The sequence below is a fragment of the Aplysia californica genome, unplaced genomic scaffold, assembly GCF_000002075.1.
Source record: "Aplysia californica isolate F4 #8 unplaced genomic scaffold, AplCal3.0 scaffold00325, whole genome shotgun sequence".
NCBI lineage: Eukaryota > Metazoa > Mollusca > Gastropoda > Aplysiida > Aplysiidae > Aplysia > Aplysia californica.
In genome coordinates, this window is record NW_004797595.1 from 451,459 (window position 1) to 467,394 (window position 15,936).

The 15,936-nt window shown below is 39.2% G+C and overlaps 1 protein-coding gene across 1 annotated transcript in view; it reads right to left on the reverse strand.

The window, feature by feature from the left end:
* Window positions 1-7,566: 7,566 nt before the first annotated feature.
* The window catches only part of LOC101856744 (eukaryotic translation initiation factor 5B), a 114,064-nt gene continuing 105,694 nt past the window's right edge, over window positions 7,567-15,936 (reverse strand). Inside the window, exons 24-25 of the mRNA XM_005102443.3 lie at window positions 11,292-11,453; window positions 7,567-8,046 (exon numbers count right to left, since the gene is read on the reverse strand). Of these exons, the coding sequence (XP_005102500.2) occupies window positions 7,939-8,046; window positions 11,292-11,453 (270 nt within the window). The 3' untranslated portion in view covers window positions 7,567-7,938. The remainder of the gene's footprint in view (window positions 8,047-11,291; window positions 11,454-15,936) is intronic.

Here is a 15,936-nt window from a genome sequence, read left to right on the forward strand (position 1 = left end):
ATAAGTGACGTTTGAAAGGAAAGAAGGAGCAAACCACAGCAAAACACCCTCCAACCATCCATTGACATACTTGGGTCAGAGACAGTTTTTAGATTCTACGATAGACAACTTGTCAAATCAACTTTAAACCGAGCAAAAAAAAAAAGTTTCATTTCTTAAACATTAACACAAGAGAAATAAAATAACTGTACAAACTTCCATGACTTCTCAGAGGGCAATGCCTGGATAAAAAAAAATAATTAAAATAGAACAAAAAAAGTTGTTTTGAAAGGGTCCACTCCCACAATAAGCATGATTTTAAAAAACAGTTAAACACATACAAACCATAATTAGAAAAAAAGATCAAACTCTGAATGAAGACAACATCTACCTCAAAATTTTCTATTTAGTTAAAGATTTACCACTCTCACAACAACCAACCACTTTCACACTTAGATTTAGACGCCCCAGAGGAAGACATTCTTCTCTCCATTCTTTCAAACAAACATAACAATGTATGTCCACACTCTTGCGTCGCAGGTCAACAGACTTTTACACCTTTAACAAAGCATGCACTTCAAAAATTTGCAAAACCAGCGGAAAAAATGCTACACAAGGAAACAGGATTCAACTTTACCATATATCTGATTTTCAGTTACGCTTCTCCATATATATTTAGAATTCTTTGAAGGAAGGCTGGCTGCTGTGGTAGACTTGAACAAAACTTTGCTCAACTAAACAAAACATAGTTCAAAATATGCAAATACTGGATTCAAAACTATGAGAATCACATCCATCTCATAATACAGGACTATGAAGTATTTCTTCTGAAATCCTTTTGGTACCAGGGGACTAAGTGCTTAATTTTCTACGGTACTTCATTCGCGTGTGATAGACCTTTACATTTCACCCATAACAAAAATTCAGGGCTTACTTCCTCTATCGGTACTTTATACTTTGACTTGAGTCCCAATTACATAATTGACAAGAGGACATCAGAAAGACGGGGACAAGACATAATCACAATTTGGAGAGGTGACAGGTAGTACATAGACATTGTGGTATTTCAGTAGCTCTGAGAAGAAGCAACATGCCTTTTCCTAGAACGAAATAACCATTGTTGTATTGATGTGCTTCTTTTACCTTATTAACAAATTATAGAACACTTAAGGACTACTTTATGCCAATCTGTCATTTTCAGCAATTTTTAAACAAGGAAAACTAGCTCAACTGTCCAAAATGTACATACATGAAAATTGTTAAAAGAGAAAAGAAATTCAAGACAATTTGTGAAATTTAAGGAGTGTTTAATGATACAAACAATATTGCTTCAAAACAGTAGTTGATGAAGTAAGGAAAAACCAGCACTGTGCAAAGAACAGGATACCACACCCCAAATGAAATAGATCTCAAGTAATCACTAATGCAGACCTGTCACTCTATGAAATCTGAAAATCAAGATCTCAGGTGGAAAAAAATCGAGGATTTGGTGTATGTATATGTATGTATTTTATATATATGGGCAATTTTCCTGAAAACTTGAACTTTTTGTAACACGAGCATCAAATTTTAGAATTCAACCAAATTGCTTGAAAATGTACTTGGTACACCTTTGACATGTCTAGTTTTGATCCCGACAAGGCTGAAGCTAAAGCTTGTTTGGTTTCTTTGGAAACGGAAGTGAAGTTTAGACTAATGCGCTACGGTCTTAAACGTTACAGGACACAACAATACCGGTCAAAACAGGAAATATAATAGAGTGAAAGAAAAATTGATTGGGCAAGCACAATGTCCTTTATATTCATTGTTTGTTTACATAAATTTCAAAACATTTCTTAACGAAGAAAATGCTTATCAAACAATCATAATGTCTTTAACATTACCAGGCAAGAATTATTTTTCAAAAAGAAAATTATACTTTTACTCACCAAAATACTAATATTTACTAATAAAAGTAGAACTTAAAAAAAGTATTGCTATAAAACAGGAAATGTAATGGTGTAGTTTCAGCAAATATGAACAAAATCGATAAGTATTTTTGGCAGCAACAATAGCTAAATGTAGTAGTCTTAAACATTACAGGACAAAAAATAAAAAAGAAGCATGCAGAAAAAAAGGACAATTCGTTTCTTAAGAATAATATGCACAACTACCGAGAACTAAAATGTGTATTGAAATACTTCTTTGATGTTATCTGTTATGTTTTAAGAAAAACAAGATATCATTGATCAACTTATTGACTCATTGAGCATTTTATAGAGACTTAAAATTAACGGGACCAAAATCTTGTGGCAGTTACAAAGTGAAACATGAAATCCAAACGGAACTGAACTTCATTTTCCTAACTGTAGAAGCTGCAGCAGTAGCAGAAGCAGTAGTAGTAGTAATAGTAGAGGCAGCAGCAAAAACTGAAGCAACAGTAGCAGAATGTCGAAAAAGGTATTCACATCGCCTTCATTATCGCTACTAACATTGTCAAAATACATCATTATTCATGGCAGCAAACTGTGTTCTATCTTTCTGTGATTTCTTGTGACATTGTGATGATGTTCAATTCCCAAAATGTTTCCACGGCATGGTGATCATGTTGAAGATCATTTGAGACCACAACGATTTTGTGAGTCTTGTAGCATCCCATTTGGCACACTTTAGATGAATAGTTCATTGTACGTAGCTCGAACAAGAAGATTGAAGCAAATTCATCACAGTATGGACCTCTACTTCCCTAACAGCTCTTTATGATTTCAAGAACACGCAACACTGCCATCGAGTATGAAACAAGTGAATGGAATGTTTACTAGCTGCTGTTCAAAGTCCATGGACTTAGCAAGGATGAGGAATGTCAATATGTCCTTTCGCTGCTTTGTTGGGAAAGATTTTTCTGACGTACATCTTCCAAAGTTTGCATTCGAGCTGCTTTGACTTTTGGAAGGACTTTCACAACTCTGTGGACAGCTTGTTTGCAGGAAGTGGGTGTCTATATGACACTTTGTCGAATATATGGACCCTTTTTTCTTCTTCTCTGCGTCTTCACCCTTTCCCTTTTTTGAATGGTACTTTTCTCTAGCCTTAGCATTATAGTCTGCCCTTTCCGTCTGACTTGACCAGGATGCTGTTACCTCTCTTGTGTAGCTTTTCCATTTCTTTCTTTTGTATCACTTGCCCAACAAACCTACATGTTGCAACTTTGCTAGTGGTACCAATGTGAGGTTTTTCCGTCTTGTTTTTCCTACATTTCTTAACTTGTTCTTCAGTCTTTGCTCTCTGATTTGCCACCTCCTTTTCCCAGCCGAATGTTTTCAGCTCTTTACAATCGCACATCGGTGTTACCCTTTGTTTTCTTTGATCGGTCGTGGTATTCCTTAGTTGGCTCAGTGTTAAACTTTATTGTAATAACTCTGTGTGTTTCTTTTCAGAATATCGGTACTTGAAAGCAATGCATTCAGAGATCTGTAACGCAGAGCATGCACCTATGGTACTGTAAAGTTGGAAAGAGAATGTGGGAGCGGGAAGGGTAGATGAAAAAAGTGTACCAATCAGTTTTGTCACTGAATTAAAAGAGATTAACCCGTGCTATACTTTGTTGAAAATAAGATTATGCTGCATTACTGTTTTATTAAAGTAATTAGCAACAGAAAAAGTAGTCACAAATTTTGTTTTGGAATGCATATCAATAAAGTGAATATATACTTAAAACGATGTCATTCATCACTTATGTGGTCTTGCTTGTCTTATCATAGTCCAAGACGATAAAATCAGCTACTATGTCCCAAATATTATTGGGATAACACTTGTTACAAAAACTTTGGTCAAAATGATTTAGTCCGTGTGACCATTAAGACCAATGTAAAAACTTACTTTCCTCTTGTTAAAGCCTATATTAACTTTTGATGAAAACTAAGGGCAAAGCTACATTGTGGACAAAGCAAAGCAGCACGGGTTGGGCAATCAAAATAAAATCAAAGGGAAAGATGGACATTATCAGCCATACCAAGATCGACACGAGGCGAGGAAATGCCAGGGGAAATTTCAGCCGATGTACAATCGCTTTCATCGCTTGAAATGTACATGCGTGCACACGAGCACATTATTGACAGCATGCTTGACACTAGTAGATCTACATAATTTCAGTGGTGATAACAAGAAAGGAAAACGAGGAGAGTTAGTGAAAACTGTTTGTCAAAACAAAAGTGAAAAATAAAAGCAAAGCACGCAATGCATTTACTTTTATTCAAAGCAAGACATTATAGAATTGGCCTCTTTTCAATTAATTTGTTGTCCAAGATCTACCTGTCCATCGGTTCTCAATAACATTCCCTTCTTAACACTCTTTCCATCTGTCTCTTATTCTTTCTTTCTCAATCCTCGAGATAGGATATCTGAAATTAGTAGTCCTTTATGTGAGTTTAACCATGAACATTTCATGCAGATAGAAAAAGGAATCATGACTCATTCAAACTGAATCTACCCATCTGCTTTTGTCGTCTGGTAAATTTCTCTTCAAGTGGTGAATTTCACCAAACTAATGACGCATTTAATTAATCAGGTTCGCCTACTCCCATTCTTTCTTTTTTCTTTGTAGTTACCCCGTCGATCAGGAGAAACACCGCCAATATTTTTCTGTTAATTTTCAACTGAAACTAAAATTTACCTAGAAAATCCCACACAACGTCGCACCGCTTGCATCGCCCTTTTTGCCTTGTTCCCGGAGTTTATGCCTCGTTTTGCACCACAAAGCCACAGTGTGACATTACCCAAAATATACTTTGTATTTCCTTGACAGGGCCTATCTGCAAATGTTAATATTGATGCTCCATCTTAAACATTATATTCGAAACACTGAGCCAAGCAGCCGTGTCTTTATATTTGTAATGTTTCAAACAACTCATTCTATAAAGATAAAACACAAAGACCAATACTTAGTCTAAATCATTACAATGAAAAAATCAAACACTTTGTCCAATTTCCTTTTCGAAACAACAAACACTATGAAAACCAACAATCTTTGTTTTGGCATGGGTCCAAACTCATCCGTTTCCTTGAGGGACTTTAAGATTTCATCAATGAATCACATATCTTGCAGTCATATATCAAAGAAAGCAAATTTTAAGGCAATTCAAGGCTTAATCATTACTTACATCTTAATCGTTACACTGCTAAAATTGCGAGACGAAGTCCGTCATATTCACTTTCTATAGACACAGTTGTCTTGCCGGGGAATAGATGAAAGCCAAGTTGATTGAAAATCAGTGCATTTGACATAAAAACAACGCACTAAAATTTCGAGCAACTTCCGGCGGAAGTAAACACGCCGATCTTAATCATTACAACGTGACAAAAATTCAGACGCAACTATTTACCGCTAAAATTTCGTAATCGCTCTAGCAATTTTGTTCTTGGTTGATGAAATGACTTAAGTGATCGTATTTCTAATTCTACAGTAAAAAATTATACTTTTTTAAAAGATCGATTGGACTGAAGATAGGGTTACTGTTTTTTTACCATTTTACGGATGAGACGTGTAGTGTTTAAGACCGAATTTTAAGTCCTTTGTATGAAGAAATGGGTCGCTATAAACATACATTTGTCGAGTACCCTGAAAGTTCTACTTAAGATCAGTATTAGACCCTTAATTTACGAAAATGAGATGCAGACAATTCTTGGATAAATCTTAGGATGAAAACTGTCTCTGGTGAATGTTACGTTTTCATACCTAAAAAATGCTGAATTTTAACCAAAAAAAACCCCCACCCTGTTTTAGCATATCGTTTTATTGGATATTTTCTGCCTAGTCCAGGTTCGGCAATCTTTTCATCACCGGCTTAGCTGATCTTAACTATGAATTGAAATAAATACAGCTTTTTATGGTGTCTGTGGTAAAAGGTATGTGCAAGTTCAAGTTTTCAGGAGAATTACCCATATCTATCTATCTATCTATCTATCTATGGCCATATATATATATATGTTGTGTGTGTTTTATCTTTTAATATCCAGAAGTTTCACATCAAGAACTCCTAGACCACCAAAAAGTCCCGAAAGACTCATCAACCAGTGTGCATGAACTTAAGTTGACCCCGTCAACGGAAGGTCCCCGACATACACGGAACTCACACCGAAGTCACGTGATGCGAACGCACGATTGATTGAAACAGAGAAGGCCTAGGTTCAGACCAAAGCAACGACAACGGCACAGTGTCAGGATGGGGTCGGGTCGGGGGTGATCACCCGACTCGTTGCCTGAAAACAAACCTGCTTGTTTTTTAGGCGACGAGTCGGGCGCGATCGACTTGTGCCACGATACCCTCTTTGCACCCTCAATCTGGCTTGCAAACCCTCCTTACCTGACCCCACCCGATCCCCCAATGGGCACCCTGTATTAGGGTTAGAACGACTGTCGCTCGTCCGAGTGTTTGATGTGAATGCACGGTTACCAGACCTCGGACGAGGCTTATTTTGAAAGTAACACTGTAATAGTAGAACTAGAAATATTATCAATTTTTGTATGTCGCAATTGTAACACTTATCAGGCTATCATCGGAGAATTCTGAGTGCGGGTAAAGATCAAACACAATTTAGGAGGAGTCAACTACTAAATCTGGCATCAATATTTCGGAAAATAATGCTCCGAGTTCTTACTGACAAAAAGTTTAACGGGTGCTTCCCGCGACAGAGAAGAATGCAGAGTAAGTTTTCACAAAAATCCAGCACAACAGCAGACTGGAACAAAAAGTCGGGGCACACACTTCCGAAATCGGAAAAATCAGGATGCTTGAGATTTGGGGAAAAAAATCAGGATATCCCGACAAAATCAGGACCAGTGGCAGGTCTGCTAATGTGCCAACGGTACAGTAGGACAATGTAGGTCATAGTCTACAATTTGTTTGAGTAAAGAAAATCACATTCTCATAAAAAAGGCCACTTAGTGCTGGGAAAAAGCGTGAATGACAGAAATAACAAAAAGAAAGAAAAGAAGGACCTAACACAGACCTGTAAACTTAAAAGGAGAATCAGGCAAATACTCATCAACTTCAGGCCAACATCAAAGCTAGTTTATACAGAATTACGAAGATAGAAGACAACATACACAGAACCAAACACAAGGTTGTAATTATTACAGATACTGTCTCTCTTCACTGCACTCCAAAATTTGAAGTAAAAAAGACGTCAATACCATTACAATTTCTATGGCAGGTATCAGCACTCAGACCCACCTGGGTAATCATGGTATCCACAGTAATGGAAATCCTGACAGCTTAGCAAAGGAGGGAGGACATCTGGGATAGTCATATTATGTTTTAGTAGAGGTTTTATGGCGCTCGCAACTGTATAAGGTCATAGAAGCGCCAGAGGATTAGAGGTGTTAAAAGAGAGTAACAAACAAAAAAGAAGAAGGGCAGACAAAGACTAAAAACGACAGATGTTTGATAGGAAAGAAGAAGCCAACCACCCACAGATAGTCAGATTAAAATGCCTCCGCTATGACGAAATGGCAATAATTATAAAGTCGATTTTCAACAGACAACAGAAGCAGTAGCATCCCGCCTATAATCAGTTATTGCAAGCTTAAAACATAAGAACATGTCATACTTTTTTTTGGAAAGAGTTCAGACAGGGCACAACAGTGCACTGAAAGTTAGTGACTGGTGAGTGGGAGACATGGCCATGCCGCATGACACCCATGATCACGGGCCATCTGTTTGAGAAATGGCCAATACAAGCAGTTCCAGAGAGGACACAAGGTCTGAGCCAACGCCATTTAGAGACAAGATTCATGGCAACTTGGGAGGCACTTCAATGGACTGCCGCAATTGTGAGCAGGCACCGCCAAATGATGATCAAATAAGAAAACAAATTTCAAGAATAGCTTTTCCTCTGTGAAATACCTGACACATATTATGTATCCACCCCCCTCCCCCCAACACACACACATACACATTCTCAGCAGACACACAGAAATGATCATAAAATCTCAAATTGTTTCTTCAACTCTAAAATGAGCTTCCAGTCAGGCTTGCTCATCTCCTCTCGGAAGTGATCCTTTACAGCATCAATGGACTGGCGGGAGATCTGAAATAAACAAGTAAACAGAATCATTTACTGTTTTCTTGCTCCCATTCACACCTGATCAACCAGTAAGATAGTCAATTTTCAGGTAATGGTCAGCAGGCATTACAATACTCACATTTAATTAAATTTGGGTACACAAAAGCACACAGACACAAAAACGGATATTTAGCACAAGAGGAAAAAACCAGTAGGCGACTCAACCCTCTACACTCCCCACTCATATTTTACCAACTGCATAATCTTTGGAAATGGACTGGGCTGGTGTGAAAGGGCTAATCAAACAGTAAAAGACCACAAGAATAATGATAAATGACACTGTTAATTAGTTTATTAAGGAGTAGGTTATTTTGACTCTGTCAGGGCCAACCTAGTCTGGGTGGGACGTAGCGTCTTACTTTACTTAAGACTTAGAGACTCCCACGTATTGAGACACATGTGGCACTCAGTGATGACCAGGAAGATTTGTCTGCAACTAAGGAGGAGACATCTCTCCACTTCTTGGCTGTTACTTTTTAGGTCTTTCACGAAAGTTTGCTTCCAAACATGTCCATTAATTTTTTTTAATGGAATATCTTGTGAATGCAATGTGCATTGACCATTTTTTTAGACAATGGAAATACACAGCATAAATGCTATTTATTATCATTAACGGGAAGTAAACTATAATGTAAGACATGAAACTTATAGTAATTTTATAATGTATGTAGGCCTACAGTATAACAGGGATCGCTCAAATTCGTCAGGACCTGCCTCAGTAGTTCGAGGGATACCTTACAAAGATAAAGAAGAAAAAAAAAAGAAGAAGAAAAAACAGGACTGCTGGTACAGTTAGACGGATGTGTGATCTCGAGTCTTCTGTGTTTGACTTATCCCTGTTATACTGTGTGTATTAACAATTTACGTGAGAAAATTAGTCACGCAATGAGCCTGGCAATGTGTTCACAAAAAATGTAGACTGCAATTGAAACCCACCAAGGGTCACAATAAAACTGAAACTCGAATGGCTGCAGACAGAATAAAACTTTCATTTTCTGTTTCTCCCCCTCTTTTTCTATCACTCCCACAAGCAATTTCTTCAGTCTCACCGTCGGGCACACACATGCATGAATCAGGAAAAGTAACTGTTAATCCTTTTGAATATAATGTTTGTTAGCACCTCCTGTTGGGATTTTTCTTACTTTTTGTTTGTTCTTGAGTTCCAGTGAATGTTGAGTATCCTGCGAAAGGCATTTGTTATCAAAGGAGTCCAGTCGCCTTTCCTGTTCTGTCTTTAAGCTCCATGGCTCGCAACCAAACAGCATTACAAAAAACATTAGAGTAGTACACGCTCAGCTTCAACTTTGAGCTCAGATTTTTATTTTTCCAATTTTTTTTTAGCTTGTTGAAAGCTCCTAGGGCTTTACCCATACAAATTTCGATTTCTTTCAGGGTGAAAACATCACATGTTAACTGGCTGCCAAGGTATGAGAATATGTGAACAATTCCATTATTTTAGCATGATATCTAGAGGTGGTGCATTGGTGACAGTCATTGCTTGTGTCTTTCCCTCATTGATGTGCAGTCCTGTTAGTCCAACCTGAGAAGTCTTGACGTCTCTTTTAGTTTCTCCAGGGAAGGCTAGTCAACAAAATCTAGGCAATTTGGATGTTATCAGGTGGATTCACCCAATAAAATATATTTGCCAAAGCAGGAGTCAAGCTTCAATTTTTTGGTAAGCAAAATGAACATCAAATAAGTTCAGGGGGCTCTCGTGGCCTAGAGGTTAAGGTGTTGGCCTCTCATTCAAAGGTCCCGGGTTCGAATCCGGGTAGCGACCGAAAAATTTTCTTCTCTAAAATTGTCTCCTTTCACCTCCTTTCCTACTCTCTAGCAATGTTCTGTTGTCTGCTTTCATTTCCACTTTCTGCCCCCACCCCCTCACCTCCTTTGCCCCCTCCTCTGGGCTCCTGACTCTTTCTGCAGCCTTTCTACTGCTACTCCTTGGCTCCTCCTTACTGCTGTCTTTCTGCCACACCCCTGATCATCTGGTAGGAAAGATCTACACCTAGCCTTCTCAGACAAGGGCGAAAAATCTCGGAGGGCCCCTGTGCAAGTTGCGCACGTTAAAGATCCCTTGGTGGTCTAAAATCGATAAGAGTAGGCTTCGGCCGCCCACCCGGGCAAAATTCAAAATTTCCTACCAACTGAAAATATTAGGTGTGTCCCGCGCGCTCATATGACCTATGCAGTTGCGAGCGCCGTAAAACACTTTACAAAAATAAAAACAAACAAATAAGTTCACCCCAGAAGCTCTAACTAAAATGCATCCAAACTGGACAAAAAATATTTACCCACATTTCTCTTTACTCGTGCAAAAAATGTAGTCATGTAAGTTTTAAATTGCCACTAACACTAGTTAGATCATTAAGGAAATGGGCTGCTTCCATCCTGCCTGTCAAAGCGAATCCAGTCTGAGAGGGATACAAAGTCCCAGAAGAAAGATGGAGATGTTCCCAAAAATTTCTCCCCAACTGGAATCAAACTCAAGTCTCCTGCGTACACCAGCAAAGCACCAAACAGCTACACCACAGACAATGGTCATTAGCCATGCAAAAAGCATCATGTTTTACAAACATGCATCTAACATAGGGAAAATTCCATTTTATTCAAGTCCCTGATTTCTAACTAAAGTGACAGATTTAGGAGGAAATACATTCAAACAGTTTACCATCTTGGGTATTTGCATTTGGTTATTTTTGCTAAATGCCTTTTCAGTGACTCTAGTTCTGACTACAACATAAGAAATACATTTTGAAAACCTCCAGTGTGAAACTAAGCTGCCCACTTTTTGAACTTAAAGCTTTACTAGTTCATAAAACAGAGCCTGTGACGGAAGTGCACTCAGCCGTTCAAGTACATGATAAAAAAATTGTCTTGTTCTGCCTGAGGCCCCAGCACTCATTTCTCAGCTGCAGACTAAAACTTATTTCTTAACATGATGGAGGAGGGGGAGGAAGGTGAGGTGAAGGAGGAGGAGGAGAAAAAGAAGGGAAGAAGGAGAAGAAGAAAAAGAAGTGAAGAAGAAGAGGAAGAAGAAAAAGACAAAGATGAACAAGAAAAAAAGTCAGGACAAGACATATTATAAAAAACCACAATGCCCAGCTAAGAACCGCAACACGAGGAGCAACACAACAGAAAAAGTAGAAAGTGCAGACCATAGCAGTAGAACACCCCCCCCCCCCCAAAGCTCTTGTCTCTTTCCTTACCTTACTGACAAGCATGTCGGTTTCGTCAAAGTGGCGACCGTACATCTTAGGCGCCTCTCCTGGAGTGGGCAGTATTTTAATGCAAATTTCCTGGCCTTGACGAGCCATGTCAACTGCCTTGTGGTTGAACTCAATGCTGGACACCCGACCCAGCTCCACAAACTGGAAGAAAGAGGTTTTTTGCTTGACATAGTTCCCATTGAGTAAACAAAAGCACAAAAGATCAATGGATTAAGACATTACGCAGGATATTTGACCACAGCAAAATGGGACAATACCATGGCTGGAAAAAAAGTAAGAGTAAGAGTTACACACAATATGAAACTGCAACCAACCAGTGTGCTCTAAAAAAAATATATCCCTTTTTCCACCGGGGGGGGGGTGGGGGGGGGGGGGGAGAGGGGTGTCCAAATTCTATCTGAAAGAGAGCAAACTGAGACTAAAACTAAAGTGAAAACCGTAAAAAGAAATAATCGTTCTATGGCACCAGGCCAAACCAGCGGTAAGAAGAAGCAAATAAAATAAACACAATAACCACCATTTAGTGTCACCAAAAAGAAATATATAAATCAACAAACAAATGCGTGAGAATAAAGAAAATGGACATACATTATATAATTATATTTATTAATATGAGTATTACATATAATAAATATGAAACACGATTATATAACACAGTTGTTTCCCCCCCCCCCAGATCTATTACTCGTTTAGTATTTTCTAATGTCACATTTGGATGGTATCGGTTTTGGTAATCATCAATCGAATTGTATTGATACTGTTAAAAAAAAAAAGTGCGCGGATCTGATACTGCGCGGCTTTAATGGGCTATTATTTTTTTTCTTCGAAAGTGCCCTCTCTGAAAAAAGGACGCCAAAGTTTTGTGACTCCAATAGCTTTGATTAACAATTTTAAGTAAAATTCATGCAGGAATGTGTTTCTTAAGTGGACACAAAAGATGTCGAGCCCACCTGCCCCTAAAAACCCCCTGATAATTTATTTTAAAAACCCAACGAGCGGGTAAATGTCGATTTCTTCGAATTCATTACTTTGACGAGCGCCCGATTTCACCACGGTTTAATACAAATGGCTCTGGCGGGCGTGGTCAGAAAGCTTGAAATGTAAATGTTGAGTGCATCGTAAGACCAAACCTGACAACAGAGAGGACTCAAGTCAAACGGTATAAAACTTCCCACACGACTATAGCAAAGCAATAATTATTCTGGAAACAGAATCTTTCGTTGCTTTTTTATAATCCACTTCGAGACAGCTAGGGGGTAGTCAGGAGAGAGAGAGAGAGAGAGAGAGAGAGAGAGAGAGAGAGAGAGAGAGAGAGAGAGAGAGAGAGAGAGAGAGAGAGAGAGAGAGAGGGGGGTCTCTATCCTATCCCCCATCCGGTTAGGCTATAAGGAAATGAGTGCCCTTCCAGCTTGGCTGAAAATGCCCTCGCTTGGAAGCACTTCCGGTCTGTAATGGCAACACACCACGCAACCGTTCTACTTCTACCCTCACTTCTGCTCCCCGCACGGCTGGGTCTAAATCAAACTTGCTCTTTGCAAAACGAAAAAAAAGGGGTGGGGGTGGGAGAGGAAGAGTAGCCTTTTATCTTTAGCTGCATTGTGTTCTACGTTCGTGTCGTGCTTTAAAGAAGCGAGCTGACAAAATAAATATCAACCTACGCATGTGTGTGTGCCTGGTAAAAAGTACCGTATGACTCATTATGAGCAAGTGCATTTTATTGCATTTTCTGGTGCAGAATTCACTTTTAAACAACTTGCCTTTCAAATTTTTTAAGACGGCTACTGTACTTCGTGAGATTTTGTTAGTTTTGCCATGTAGTGAGCGGAAACACAGTTTTGGGGGAAAATAAATTTAAAGTTTCCCTTAGATCTGGACCGAGCTAACAGGCCGTGTTATTTGTCTCCAAAACCCTTGATAACACTGTTTCTACTCGAAAGGTAACTTTAAACAAATCAGTGTAAGACAATTGAACAGTCTAAAAGTGTTATTTAAGTATTTTCAAAGCAAATTCGAGTAGAACTAGAAATTTCGCAAAATAACTTCGCTTTGCTCATGAAATGTGGGATGGTACGTTAGCGTAGAGCCTTGAGATACCTTTATTTACTGCGCACTGCACAGCACAGCACAGCACAGCACAAGAAAGCACACTAGCTGACCTAAATTTTGAAGTGAAGGGATTGATTTTCACGAATGAGTCGTAGAAATCGTCGCAAATGGCAATGCTACAAATTCCGTAGAGTAGCTTTGATTTGCTCATGAAGTGGAATAAGGTACACGTGCGCAGAGCCTTGCTATCCTTTACTGTTTTGTCACACATGCGAAGTTGCCATGCAATCGAGATATTAATATGTTACATGCTGACCTAAATCTTGATAGATCTGTGCAATGTGACGGTGTGTGTGTGTGTGTGTGTGCGTGCGTGTGCACGTGCGTGCGTGTGTGTGTATGTGTGAATGTGTGTGTGTGTGTGTGTGTGTGAGTGCGTGTGTGTGCGCGCGCGAGTGTGTGTGCGTGTGTGTATGTGTGCGCGTGTGTTACGGGAGTCACGCATCATATAAAATAAGATAGAGTAAGGAGAAACACATCGACACGATTTTTTTAATGGCAATCAAATAGAGCAGAGACATACAAATAAGCATCAGTTTTAGATTTGGTAACAGTTTTAAAGCTATTGCAACACTAGAACAGCGAAATCCTTCGGACCTCTCCAGAAGAGACGAAGTCATTTTTACTCGATTGCGCATCGGACACACGGCCTTGACTCACAAATACCTCCTACAGGGAGAGGAGAAGCCGTTCTGTGTCGGATGCGACACAGATTTTACCATTAGACACATTTTAACAGAATGTCTAGACTTTGGAGAGATCCGAAGGAAATATTATAAATGCAAGAAATTGCAGGATATTTTCTCCGTCGTTGTTCCCAGCAGAATTTTAAATTTTATAAAGGCCATTGGCCTTTATGGCGAGTTGTAAAGTGAATCTGATATTATTTAAAAATTTTTATTGTTACTTAAAAGTTGTTTTAGATCACAAATGTATTTACACCGAATTTGAATATTTTAACTTTTTAGCATTTTAAAGTAAATTAGTTACCAGCCGTGAAGTGAACTTTCGCAGAGGCGAACAACTTGTGTTTCGCGCGCTCATATGACCTTAGCAGTTGCGAGCGCCGTAAAACCTTATACTACTACTACTACTACTATTGCAACACAATGGCGTCATAAAAGTGCTGAAGATTAGAGGTGTTACAAGAGAGCAACGAACAGCAAAAAGAGGAGAGATCAGGACGATATATGTTTGTTAAGAAAAAAGGAGCAAACCGCACCACAGCTCCCGCCAACCACCCACAAGCAAGTATCACAGACACACTGAATAACAGAGGAAAGAAAAAAGAAAAACAAGCCATCGACACCCCCTCTCCCCAACCCACACGAGACCACTTGAGAGCTTCTACAAAAAACATAAAAAGTGGAACAAACCTTCCTAATCGCCAACCAAATACTCATAGAAGTCACAAACACACACATTGTGTGTGTGTGTGTGTGTGTGTGTGTGTGTGTGTGTGTGTTTGCGCGTGCGTGTGTGTGTGTGTGTGTGTGTGAGAGAGAGAGAGAGAGAGAGGGAGAGAGACAGACAGACAGAGAGAGAGAAAGAGAGACACATACATACATAGATAGATAGATAGATAGATAGATAGATAGAGAGAGAGAGAGAGAGAGAGAGAGAGAGAGAGAGAGAGAGAGAGAGCGAGACAGACAGACAGACAGACAGACAGACAGACAGACAGACAGACAGACAGACAGACAGACAGACAGACAGACAGAGAGGGTGATGGTTGTGCATTCTTAAAATGAGTTTTGAGTCATAATATTAACACTCGTGGATTATTTTATATCTATCGCATGCGACCCAGTAGTAAAAATAAAGACGAAGGTGAACGAAACAGAAGAGTATAGAAAGGGTATACTAAAGTGAATACCAAAAAAATTGACATATGCACATCTAAAATATACTATTATGTTCTCGGGTGTTTTTTCTGCTATCAAAAGAGCTGAAACCCACTAGGAGAGAGTGGGAGTGTTTGTCGAGTTTGACCTTCAAGCACACATTATGGAGTGTTGGAAATGGTCTTCGGTGTGTTATCTTGCTTTTAGAAATAATTATGCTAGTTTTCTCATTCATGAACATAGCCTCATTGTTTTAAAATAATAAGGGTACAGCTCATTTAACATTTCATTTTTTCTTGCTGGCATCTCTTGCTGTAAGTATGTATGCACGTGTAATAACTATGTGATGACATAACGGCACTGGTGTGTGGACCAGCTAATAACAAAACGCAGTAACGAAAGGGAGAGAGAAGAGATATTAAGAAAACGACAGACATCAGATGGACACACAGACAGACAGACAGACAGACAGACAGGCAGCGAAAATATATGTGTGCAAGAGTGCGCGCGCACGAGAGAGAGAGAGAGGGAGAGAGAGAGAGAGAGAGAGAGGGGGGGGGGGAGAGTGTGTGTGTGTGTGTGTGTGTGTGTATGTGTGTGTGTATGTGTGTGTGTGTATGTGTGGGTTTGTATACATTATGTGTTGCATGTGCATGCTGCTTGTGTGTATATGT